The sequence below is a fragment of the Myotis yumanensis genome, unplaced genomic scaffold (assembly GCF_028538775.1).
Source record: "Myotis yumanensis isolate MYYU_CA2020_CCGP unplaced genomic scaffold, mMyoYum1.0.hap1 SCAF_8, whole genome shotgun sequence".
In the NCBI taxonomy this organism is placed as follows: Eukaryota; Metazoa; Chordata; class Mammalia; order Chiroptera; family Vespertilionidae; genus Myotis; species Myotis yumanensis.
The window spans coordinates 55,279,438-55,292,298 of record NW_027223759.1 but is presented as its reverse complement, the minus strand read 5'-3'; the positions used below and the strand labels follow the sequence as shown (position 1 = coordinate 55,292,298).

The 12,861-nt window shown below is 41.0% G+C and overlaps 1 protein-coding gene across 3 annotated transcripts in view; it reads right to left on the bottom strand.

Annotated features, from left to right (window-relative positions):
- Nucleotides 1-6,277, bottom strand: part of WDSUB1 (WD repeat, sterile alpha motif and U-box domain containing 1) — a 50,993-nt gene extending 44,716 nt beyond the window's left edge. Inside the window, exons 1-3 of one of the 3 annotated variants that reach the window (XM_070422933.1) lie at nucleotides 6,130-6,277; nucleotides 3,074-3,495; nucleotides 466-650 (exon numbers count right to left, since the gene is read on the bottom strand). In XM_070422933.1, coding sequence (XP_070279034.1) covers nucleotides 466-650; nucleotides 3,074-3,471 — 583 coding nt within the window. In that variant the 5' untranslated portion in view covers nucleotides 3,472-3,495; nucleotides 6,130-6,277. Of the gene's footprint in view, nucleotides 1-465; nucleotides 651-3,073; nucleotides 3,496-5,883; nucleotides 5,963-6,129 lie in introns of those variants that run through there. The other 2 variants (XM_070422931.1, XM_070422932.1) reach the window with 2 other exon arrangements.
- Between the last annotated feature and the right edge of the window lie 6,584 nt (nucleotides 6,278-12,861).

Genomic DNA, 12,861 nt, shown 5'->3' with positions numbered 1-12,861 from the left:
GTGATTTGAGATGAGGCAGGGAAACAGAACATGTACTTATAGGGCTTGTGTTTTGGGATATGATAGTTTATCTTACCTTAACATTATTTTAACAAGCCATGATGGGTTTGAAATAGGGGAATGCCAATACCATCCTGCTACTGTCTAGACCTGAGCTAGCCAACAAGGTAATGCCAGGCCACATGTGGCTACAGAACACTTGAAATGTGGCTAGTCCAAACTGAGATGTGATGTAATATACACACCAGATTTCACAGACCTAGTACCAAAAATATACATATACTAAAGAGTCTGATTTCACATATAATACCTCTTTGTAATTTTAATGCGATTAGAAAACATAATGGAAAAGGATGATTCCTTAAAATGAATAAAAGGGCTCCTTGTTTGAGGAAACAAGAACCAAAAGTCATATACAAATTACAAACAGGACTCACTAGTGCTTAAAGGAATAAAATAACTAACCAGAAACTGGCTGTGAAGAAAAATCGCAGCAGGTCATTCCAAGATCATGTGCTTTTTCACTATGCAAGCATCTCATTTTATCATCCCACACGGTTAAGTCTCCACATGAGGAGCCAGTGACAAAAAGGTTTCCGTCGGGAGAAAATGCACAGGCCACCAAGGAGCCATCCTCAACACTACCACATCTGGAATAAAAGCAAAAAAGGAGGTTTTCATTTCCTAGCACCTTTTACTTATAGCACAATTTCTTGGCTATTACAGAACCAGAAAGAAAGGGTTATAGATGCCTATAAAAATAAAATTATTTACGCTATAAACTAAAACCTGCTTTCTAAAAATAAGAGGATTTAAATATTATCTTAACTTAACTTGCTCAAGCCAAACCAAAGTTCACATACCTTGATATTATTTTCCTGCACAGCAAGTCGGTATGTATGGACACATTAAGATATACAAAACTTAATAAAAGTGATGACACCCAATAATATAAATTAGTCACATATTTTTTAAAAAGATGAAACTATATTTTTCAAATATATATATATTTTTTTTTAATATATTTTATTGATTTTTTACAGAGAGGAAGGGAGAGGGATAGAGAGTTAGAAACATCGATGAGAGAGAAACATCAATCAGCTGCCTCCTGCACACCCCCTACTGAGGATATGCCCACAACCAAGGTACATGCCCTTGACCGGAATCGAACCCGGGACCCTTCAGTCCGCAGGCCGACGCTCTATCCACTGAGCCAAACCGGTTAGGGCTCAAATATATTTCTTTATTGATTTCAGAGAGGAAAGAATAGGGAGAGAAACATCAATGATGAAAGAGAACCATCAATCGGCTGCCTCCTGCACGCCCTCCAGCGGGGATAGAGCCCGCAACCCAGGCATGCGCCCCTGGCCGTAATCAAATCCGGGACCCTTCAGTACGCAGGCTGATGCTCTATCCACTGAGCCAAATAGGCCAGGGCGATGAAACTATTTTTATTGAATAACATGCTATTAGGGTTAAAGGTACTTTCAACTTTTGTATTAAAATCACCCAAAAGCAATAGTAAGGCCTTTCACCTCATCTTCAAATGCAAATTCTTTATGAAAAGAAAGTGCTGTTAATGAGTTAAAATGATGTTTGGAAGATGAAGAAGCACTGTGCTAGTGTGCTAACAATATCATTTTCTCATTTAGGAAAAATAAACTAGTAAAAAAAAAAACAATGATTGGTGCAGAGTCCCATCCAGTGATCAAATCTATAGCAGTATCATTTTATATCATTAATCACATACATTGGTAAACTAATGCTATAGAGGCAGAATTCAAAAAGATTCCTCAGCTGGCAGCTCTATTTCATTTCTAGAATATGACTTAAAGACATTCCATTCTTTCTGTGCTTTCTCTTTAAACATTTATTAACATCACTTGAAACACATCAGCTTCTTCAACCCAAAGACCTAAACCTAAATGAGCAACACTTGTTTACCAGCTGGCATTTGTGCTCTGAACGATGTTGAGGGGTAGGGAGAGGGGAAGGTACATTAGGCTATTTTAATTGGTAACAATTAAATGTTTATGGTTTCGCCGAAGCCGGTTTGGCTCAGTGGATGGAGCGTCGGCCTGCGGACTGAAGGGTCCCGGGCTCGATTCCGGTCAGGGGCATGTGCCTGGGTTGCGGGCACATCCCCAGTGGGAGATGTGCGGGAGGCAGCTGATTGATGTTTCTCTCTCATCGATGTTTCTAACTCTCTATCCCTCTCCCTTCCTCTCTGTAAAAAATCAATAAAATATATTTTTTTTTAAAAATAAATAAATAAATGTTTATGGTTTCTAAAGTATTTAATGTCACTCAACTGTACACTTAAAGATGATCAATTTTGTGTTATAAACATTTCACCACAATGTAAGTACACAAAAGTACATAGTTTTAATGTTGGTTAGTTGAACATTACTCATGTAAATTAATTGATGTATTTTTATCCAACAGTTTTCAGGTGTTGGGGTTTTTTGTTTTGTTTTTCTTAAGAAATGATAATACAATACCACTCTGATCACAAGCGTCTTCCTTCTGGGCTTAGGTCTCTCACCCAGCAAGAATCTTGTAAGGAAATAGTTGTGTGTCTCTTAAAGTGAGACATACCAACCATTATTATTTTAATTATTATTAGTTAATCCTCACCTGAGGATATTTTTTCCATTGACTTTTAGAGAGAGTATAAGGGAGGGGGAGAGACACAGAGAAAGAACCATTGATGTGAGAGAGACACACTGATTGGTTGCCTCCCGAATGCACCCCAACCAGAGCCAGGGATGGAGCCTGCAACCGAGGTACCTGCCCTGGACCAGAACTGAACCTGTGACCCTTCAGTCCCAGGTGACACTCCAACCAGTGAACAAACCGGCCAGGGCCATTACTTTATTAGAACACTTGAGCCAACGAGCTACAAAAATCAAGAATCACAGTAAACATCTGTTCTTATGACCTTCAGAAGACAGGTCAAAATATTTTTCCTTGTGATGTCTGAAATTTATCTGAATCTTAAAGTCATGAAAATATTTTTTTTTCGTAGGCCTGTTAAAAGGACTGAAAACGGAAAGGGTTTAAATATTCATACCTATGTAACTTGTATGACTGCGCATTCCACAAAATAACAGTTCCATCAGCTGCGCCTGATACCAGGCAAGTGGAGTCTGGGGAAAACCGGCAAACCCTCACAGGGCTCCCACTGGGCTGCACCATCACTGCCACTGTCTGTCCATTCTGAGTATTCCATAGGACAGTGGTACCATCGGTTGAACACGATGCCAAAATATGTCCTGAAGGGGAGAAACAGCAGCAGTGGACAGCATAGGTGTGAAACTTCAATGGAGAGTGTGCCAATTCAGTAAAGTCACTCAGGGAGTAGAGGCGAATTGTTTTGTCCAAGGAGCAAGTAGCCAAGAGGGAAGAGGAGAAGGCACAACAGTTGACATCATCGCCATGATCAGCTAATGTGTGAATTAGTTTCACCATGTTCTTCAGTTGAAGTAAAATATCCTGCAATTTTTAAATAGATAAAAGTTACTTGATCCTTGAATGCAAATAATTGCAACTTGAATCCATATACAGGGGCCAGAATCAATTTAAAAATTTGTTCAATGAAAGCTCCTACATTCATACTTTTTAAAGGACAATCTATCATAGCAGGGATAAGGGTAATTTGGCAGAAAAAAAAACATTTATAAGACTATAACCTCTGATGATGACCACAGTCACCATTGCCATACCAATTAAGTTCCATAACTCCTAAAACAGAACCTCCTCAAATAACTTCAAATTGATTTGACATTGAATATCTAAAATGTCAGATATACGTTTCACCTTTGAAGACTTTCCCTTACTTCTCCTCACTGTCTCATTCCAGATCTGCTCACCTCAACTCAAAGAGATTTTCACTATTTTAACAGTCTCAGCTGCTCCTTTCATAGGATGGAGCCAAGGCCCTGCTCTGCCTTTAAGATGCAGAACTGTAGGGTTCACTCATAAAGACTAACAAAAGGTTTCATTCAAAATGTAAATGGCAGCGTAGTAAACTATCATGTCATGCTTTGTCATCTTGTGTGATAAATAAATTGAGGTGAAGAACTAAATTAATAAATCCAGGAAACCAAGAAAAGGAAATTGACAAATTCTATATAATAAAGAGGTAATATGCAAATTGACCCTCATGCCCTGGCATCACAAGATGGCTGCCCCCACATTGTCACAAGAAGGCTGGCAGAAGAGGGCAGATGGGGGCGATCAGGTCTGCAGGGGAGGGCAGTTGGGGGCCATCGGGCCGGCAGGGGAGCGGTTAGGAGGTGATCAGGCTGGCAGGCAGAAGCAGTTAGGGCAGTGGTTCTCAACCTTCTGGCCCTTTAAATACAGTTCCTCATGTTGTGACACAACCATAAAATTTATTTTCGTTACTACTTCGTAACTGTAATGTTGCTACTGTTATGAATTGTAATGTAAATATCTGATATGCAGGATGGTCTTAGGCGACCCCTGTGAAAGGGTCGTTCGACCGCCAAAGGGGTCGCGACCCACAGGTTGAGAACCACTGTGTTAGAGGCAATCAGGCAGGCAAGTGGTTAGGAGCCAGTAGTCCCAGATTGTGAGAGGAATGTATGACTGCAGGTTTAGGCCCGATCCTGCAGGGATCGGGCCTAAACCGGCAGTCGGACATCTGCTGAGGGGTCCCAGATTGGAGAGGGTGCAGGCCAGGGGAGGGATAACCCTCCCCCCACAGTGCACAAATTTCGTGCACCGGGCCTCTAGTTTAGAATAAAATCCAAACTTCTCACCAGAGCTTACAAAACCCTATATGAGTTAGCTCTTGCCTGCCACACTTCCTCTCCCTCATTTTTTTTTCGGCCTCCCCGGCCAGACTCCTGATCTTCAGTCCTCTTACTAGTAAAGCGGTTGAAATTCTCTTCCCTTGTCTTTTGGGATCTTTTTTTTTTTCATTTAAATCTCAATTTCAGTGCCCCTTTTCAGAGAGGATTTCCCAACCCAAAGCAGCCCCTCTCTAGCCTAGCATATCAATCCTCAGACTAGCAATTACCATCTGATGTACTTGTTATTTGTCTCCCCACTAGAATGTAAGCTCTAAAGGAGAGATCTTGTCCGTCTGGCTCATTTCTATATCCAGAGTGTAAAACAGTGTTCAGGCACATACTGTGCTCAAGTAAATATCTGTTGAATATTTATTCTTTTCCAAACCTAACTGAGTTCTAGCTTTTAAATATTATGTGGACATAAATGCAAATATGAGAAAATTTAAAATAAAGTTACCAATAGTTAAAAAAAAAAATCTCACAGTGGAAAAAAATGGTGTAGAATGAGGTAGTAATTAATAATCAGCTCTGAAGGGACAGATATAACCTTGGGCTGTACAATTCATCTTTTGTTCTAATCTTATTCACAGAAACCTCTACAAAAAGGTGGAGCATGCCTTTTCTCATTTTCATCTTAGCCCAAAAGTTCAGCCTCTTTTTTTCAAACATAAACTCCAATAAAACCTAAAACACAAACAAAACACACACACACACACACACACACACACACACACACAAAACCCTGGCAGATGCCCGGGTTATTATACTGAAACAAGCAAGATCAGTGGTCCTCTCCCTGGAAGTCCAACCCCAGGGTGCAGTGCACACAGGTATGTCCCCGACAAGGGGCTGCCGCTCCTGCGCAGCCCCGGGCCACAGTCCCGGGCAGAGACCACTCAGCCCCGTCCACCTGGGGGAGCAGCCCGAGCCTTAGTGTGGGCGATGAGGCCTCGGCAGTCACGGCAGACGCTGCATCCCCGGGCCACCGTGTCAACAAACACCCCCCACCTAGTCCAAAGCAACCCCGAAAGTGCCCAGAATCCCCCCAATAAAGCCCGCGACTTACTCCCCCGCACGCAGGGACCACGCTTTGGCCCGACTCCGCGAGCCAGCCGGGCCCCTGCGGACTCAGCGGCCAGCGGGAGCCCGGCTTTCCCGGGCGCGGGCCGGGCGCTCACGCGGGTCCCAGTGGCCCCGCCCCGCCCCCGCGTCACGGTCCGGGCCTGTGCCCGCCGCGCACTTAGATCCAGACGCCGAGAACGGAGGGTTCAGACACCCCGAGCGTGGGGTTGACCCCAGGGCTCTCCCGCACCTGCCGCTGCCGCTGTTCCGCTGGCCCATGGGTGCGGCCCCTTTCACCTGGAAGACCAACACGGCAGGGGACCCGCGCTCAGGTGCTCCGCTAGCGGCGCGGGCCACGTGACCCGCAGGTGAGGCGCGCGCGGACCCGGCGCAGGTGAGGCGGGCGGGGCTGGCGCCCGCTGGAACCCTAAAGCGCAGGGCAGGCCCCGCCCCCAGGAAGCAGGCCCCGCCCCCAGGAGCCGGCCGCGTCCCCGCGCTTGCGTGCTCCGCGCTTTCCAGTGGGGCGGTCTCTAATGTCTGACTCGAGGAGAAACAGGAGGCCAGACAGAGGGAGAAGCTCTAGCTGCGTTTTTCATTTTTTCCCCCAGTTGAGGCAGCTGAGGTCCCAAGGTCTAGCGAGTGCCTGAAAGGTGCTTTTAAAGGAGACACTATCGTATGTCCGGTTATTCCAGCTCAAAGTCTATGAATTTCCTTCCTCTCCGCAGCCCTACCCACTCATGAACATTTACTAAGAAAATTGTTAAATAGAAGTGACATCCCTGGGCATAAGGGTTTGAAGATTCTTTCTATAAATATTGCCATATACACTTTCAGCGACATATGATTGTGTGCCTGCCCACATTTTTGACAGACTTGAGTAATATTTATCTTCATGAATTTGATGAGTAAAATTGGTTATATTATTATTTAAGTAAAATATGTTAAAGAACCCCCTGCCTACACAGAAACCCCTGCCAGTAGTTTAGCATGGAGACCTCAGCTTTGCCTGTCCTGCAGAAAAAGGCAGTTGCAATAAGGGAAGCCTTATTATAGCTACTCTCTGGTCTACAGTTTGCAATCTAGGAGATTAATTAAAATATATTGTAAATATACTAGAAAAGTCTTTATAAAGATCTTTGATCACAGGAGTTAACTGGTTATCTTCTCTCACAGGACAGTGTCAAAACAATTGAACTTTGAAATGGAACGTTAAAGATTTGATGCATTCTTTTATTTTATGCACTTTAATTATGTAACTGTGGTCAGTAATTAATCTCACTTTATCATCAATTTCTGGTTGTGTTCCTTGTAATAATTCTACTTGATTATAGAAAACAAATTTAAACTAACTGTTCAATTAAATAGTAAGCAATACACACTTTCGACCTACAATTGCGATGGGAACAGAGGAGGTGTGAAGCAATTAGTCACTGATTACCAAAATGTATGGTCCAGAGCTCAAAGGAGAGAGAGAGAGAGGTGGACGGGGGGGGCACTGGAGTAATCAGAAAAGGTGGGTGTAAGAATGAGTCTTAAATATGGTTGAAGAGTGAGCCAGCTGAGGGATGATGAGCTTAGGAAAAAGTGTTTTCACAGTAAATACTCAGAGATGTGTTTGGGTTGTTTTGCTTTGCAGGCAAACCCAAGGTCCCAGTTTTCAGAAAAGTTGAGCAGTGTAGAGTACAAGATGTAAAAACTCTCTTGCATGTCCAATTTCCAAAACTGTATCAAGCTCAACACATGATATGTGCATTTATGTGTGTGTGTATTATACTCCAAAAAACAGTTTTAAAAAAATAATCCCTGAGAAGCGTGAAGGGATTCTCTCAAGCTGATGCAGTCGTTCACTCTCCACACCTAGTACCAGCCCCAGTGCCTTTGTGGAGAACTCGGAGGATCTGAGACCCTGTACCCCTGGGAGCGTGCTGCATTATGGAACACTCTCTGAATTCTCCTTATCCTTTGCCATTAAAAAACTAAATCATCTAACTGGCCATCTTTCCAGAACCAGGTAATGGGAGTTGAACAGAGTTCTGTGAGTTGGTGTTCCATATACAGGCTGGGGCAAAAGTAGGTTTATGGTTGTATGTGAAACACAATTTATTCTTGCATTATTATTTATTAATTATTGTATTATTTTCCATACAAACAACCCCAAACATTCGGCAGCTTTTTCTTCTCTTCACTTAATCCATTGAGCAAAGCTAGCCAGGAGTGTGGCTATCTCTTGAAGGTACTGCAGGAAATCCGAAGTTTCTGGACTGTCTTGCCATTAACCTGCATAAAGTCACTACCCTAAGGCCAACTATTGTTCTTTTGTGAGCCGATTTTAATCTATAGAGGTCAGTGTTGGTTTTGCTCCCTAAAGGTCTGAACTGGACCAGAACAATGGATTAATTAAATAGATTCTGAGGCCATGCTGTGCTCAAACCTTACCATTTACTCCCTAATCTAGTTCTGATTCTAAATTATGTGCAGCCATATTGTCCAAATTTGCTTATGAGAGATTATACAATGAGAGTAAATTAAGATACTGCAACAACAAAAGGACCAACATAAAATGAACATAAACCACTTCTCAATATGAAATTCACAGGGTGAAATTGGGTTACATTTCCTTGAAAATTAAAGCCCAAAGTTATAAAAATTAAAAGGAATTAGTTATATCAAATTCTCTTGTCCAAAGAAAACTACCCAGACATTTGTTTTTCTGTCTTGTGATGTTTTCTATGGAAATGTTTCCAGCACTGACACAAGCATTCACAGTTTAAACAATCTTATTCACCTTTATCTGTGTAGAATAATTATACCCAAGAGATAGTTTTCTATCAGACCAATAGGTACCAGGCCTGAACTCTCATTGTCTGCCTGGAACATATTTAATATGACTCACCTTTCCTGTGACTTCCTAATTCCTCAGGCATATTCCCTTAGGAAACAGGAAACATCTTTGTCCAAACCTACAATGATTGTATCACCTTGAGCCAATGAGTCTTTTGTTTTTAAACAGATTGACATATAATTTATAGATCATACAATTCACTCCTTTATAGCACACAATTTGATGCCTTTCAGTATATTTACAAAGATGTGCAATAATCATCACAATCTGATTTTAGAATATTTTTGTTGTCTTCCCACTTTCTTGAAGGTATTATTTGCAGCACAAACTTTTAATTTAGATGAAGTTTAATTTATCTATTTTTTTTGTCACTTGTGGTTTTGGTATAGTATATGAGAAGGTTTTGTCTAACTCAAGGTCACAAAGATTTTACTCCTATATGCATTATTTTGCAAGTACATTCATTTTTATTTTGAATTTTAAAAATTTATTTTTCAATTACAGTTTACATTCAATATTATTTTGTATTGGTTTCAGGGGTACAGCATAGTGATTAGGTAATAATGTACTTTATAGTGTTCCTAAGCATTCTCCTGGGTTTTATTGTTTTTGCTTTGATATTTAGGTCTGTGATCCATTTAGTTAATTTTTTTTTAAAAGTATATTTTATTGATTTTTTACAGAGAGGAAAGGAGAGAGATAGAGAGTTAGAAACATCGATGAGAGAGAAACATCGATCAGCTGCCTCCTGCACATCTCCTACTGGGGATGTGCCCGCAACCCAGGTACATGCCCTTGACCGGAATCGAACCCGGGACCTTTCAGTCCGCAGGCCGACGCTCTATCCACCGAGCCAAACCGGTTTCGGCCCATTTAGTTAATTTTTGTATGAGTTGTAAAGGAGAGGTCCAACTTTATTCTTTTGCACGTGAGTATCCAGTTATTCCAGCACCACTTGTTGAAAAGACTGTTTTCCCCTTGAATTGTCTTGGCATCCTTGTCAAAATCAATTTGATATAACGATTCAGGTTGGTTTCTGGACTCTGAATTTTTTTCACTGATTATATGAGTCTCCTTATACCAGCATCACACTTTCTTGATTACTAACACCTGTAGTGCTTTTTGAAATTGGCCAAAGGTTAAGTCCTCTGATTTTGCTCTTTTTCAAGATTGTTTTGGCTATTTTTGGTCTCTTGAATTTCTATATAAATTTTAAGAATAGATTGTCAATTTCTGCTAAAAAGCCATCTGGGACTTTGATAGGCATTGTGAATTTGTAGACCAATTTGAAGATTATTGCCTTCTTCACAATATTGTCTTCCAATCTATAAACATGATATGTCTTTCCATTTATTTAGGTTTAATTTCCACAGTGTTTTAGTCAATAGAACACACATTTGCACTTTTGTTAAAATTTATTCCCAAGTATTTTATTCTTTTGATGCTATTAGAAATGAAATTGTTCTCTTAATTTTATTTTCAGAATTTTTTCATTGTTGGCATTCATTGTTCATAGTATTCACTTATAATTGTTTTTATTTCCGTAAGGTCAGTAGCAATGTTCCCTCATTCTGACTTTAGTAATTTGAGTCTTCTTTTTCTCAGCCAGTTTAGGGAAAGCTTTGTCAATTTTGTAGCTCTTTCCAATTTTTGGCTTAATTGCTTTTCTCTATTCTTTTTGTATTGTTCCATTAATTTCTGCTCTCACCACTATTTCTTTCCTTCTGCTTGCTTTAGGTTGTTTGCTTATCTTTTTCTGTTGGAAGTTTAGGTTATGAATTTGAAATCCCTCTAAGCACTGCTTTGACTGAAGCCCAGAGCTTCTTTGCATTAATAAAATCCTATCATGCTCCTTTAGGTGGATTACAATTTGAGTCTCCAAATATCATAAGGCATCGTCCACACAAATTCACAGCATCCCAGTTTCAGAAGGCCCTCCAGCACCTCCATTTTTCTCGGTGTCTGTTTTTCATTATTACATTTTTCAAAAGCAGTGTTTCCCCTTTTGAGCCTAGGGTGATATACATTAGTAGTCTTTTCTGACAATAGTAGAGTACTCCAGTTCAATCTACTTGCTTTCCCAAGATCCTTTTAATCTTTTATTGCACTTTCCTCTATTGTGCATTCTAGTTCTTTTCTACGACCCCTTTTTACGTGTGGGATACAGAAATGGTATAAGTCTTATGAAGCCTACTTTCTCCCTCCCCACTTCTAATCCAGTGGTTTGATAGCCATTCTGTGAACATCAGGGGGCTGGAATATGGTGCAGTAACAATGAATCCCAATATCTCAAAGACTTAAAGCAAGAAAGTTATTTCTTGAATATGCTATATGTCCATTGTGAATTGGTAGGGAATTCTGTTCATCATAGTTATTTGAGAACTAGGCTAACAGAGCATGAATCATTTTGAACATTACCAGTTGCTGTACCAGGGGGGGGAAAGAAAAATTAAATGGTTGGCTTGCAAGAGATGCATATTTGCATTCAAATATCTTTGGCCAGAACTACCAGTCAAATGGCCCCATTCAACCACACGGAGTAAAGGAAATACAATTTTACCATGTGTCCAGGAAGATGGAAAGCTAGAAGTCTCTGATTTTATGGTATTAATGATTTTACCATAATGGCAGATGTTGACCCCTTTGACAGGAAATGAGATCAAAGTTAGAGTCCTTCTTGGAAGGGGCTGAGGTCAAAGACAAAGACCAGAGAGAAGGAATCTGGAAAGTTACAAAGAAATTCCACTTGTATTAGATGACCCATTCTTTTTCACCTATTGAATTTAACTGGGACCTGTTAGTTAGGCCCTTCATTATTGACACTAGAGGCCCGGTGCATGAAATTCATGCATGGCTAGGGTCCCTAAGCCTGGCCCATGATCAAGGCTGATCGGGGCCTTCCTTCCCCGGCTGCTGGCCAGGGCCTTTCTGCGTTCCGCACTGCCCCCTGGTAGTCAGCGCACATCATAGCGAGTGATCAAACTCCTGGTTGGTCAAACTCCCGAGGGGACAGTTTGCATATTAGCCTTTTATTATATAGGATGAGCCTTTTCAACATGTCCCAGAAAAGAGGTATACTCTATCAGAACATGACTAAGCTTCAAGATATTATAAAGTAATATGATTGCATACTCATGAATTATAGTCCAAATATACATACAATAAGAACTATTCTTTTGAAAACAATTTTGGATAAACTTTTATTCTGGCATAGTTGTTACCTAGAATATACTTAGAACCCCAATTTTAGTATTGCTTTCAGAGTGCGGCACATACTTTTGAATATTCTCCTTGATTAGAAGGCTTTATTGGCAAAGTTTTATTAGGTACCTTTAATAAGTCAGATATTATACTAGATGCTGGGTGTTTAAAAATGTGTACATCACAATTTCTTGAGGAACTATGTTAGGTGAGAATGGAAGATACACAGCCCATAATAGTAATACCCTTAGTAAAGGGGGAATATGAATTCTAGGTGCTCACAGAAATTTGAAAAGGAGAACAAATTATATCCATACATAATACACAAGAATTTCTATGTGAACAACAAGAGGATGCCGATAAACATCTGACTCATGATGAACTTGGAAAATACCCAGAATTCCGATCAGATGGCTAGATATAACTTTAAATAGGCAGAACGAGAAAATGTGGTAATAAAGAAATCTGAGATATTTCAATTTCTCAGGAACAAAAAATGGGGATAGACATCATGACACAGAGCAAAAGGAGGCGCTGAGGGGCAGGATGTGCTGTTTATGTGCATTGTCCAGCAGTTTATGTGCGTTGTCCAGCAGGCCCAGGAGTTGTCAGGTACAGGGACTCCACTGTGCTTTGCAGTGTTATGGAGAAGGGCTGGTTCCCCTGCCCCCACCAGTACCTGGATAAAACACTCCTAAGAACAACTTTCTCACTGTGTTGACTCTGTGCTCACCTGGCATCTTTCAGGTGATTCAGTCTCTTTTCCTAGATATCATGACACTGGAAACCTTAGTTGCTGGAAAGCAGATAGGGTTAGATACAATCCTATCTACTAAAAGAGTAATATGCAAATTGACCATCACTCCAACACACAAGATGGCCACCCCCATGTGGACACATGACGGCTGCCACAAGATGGCTGGCAGGGGAGGGCAGTTG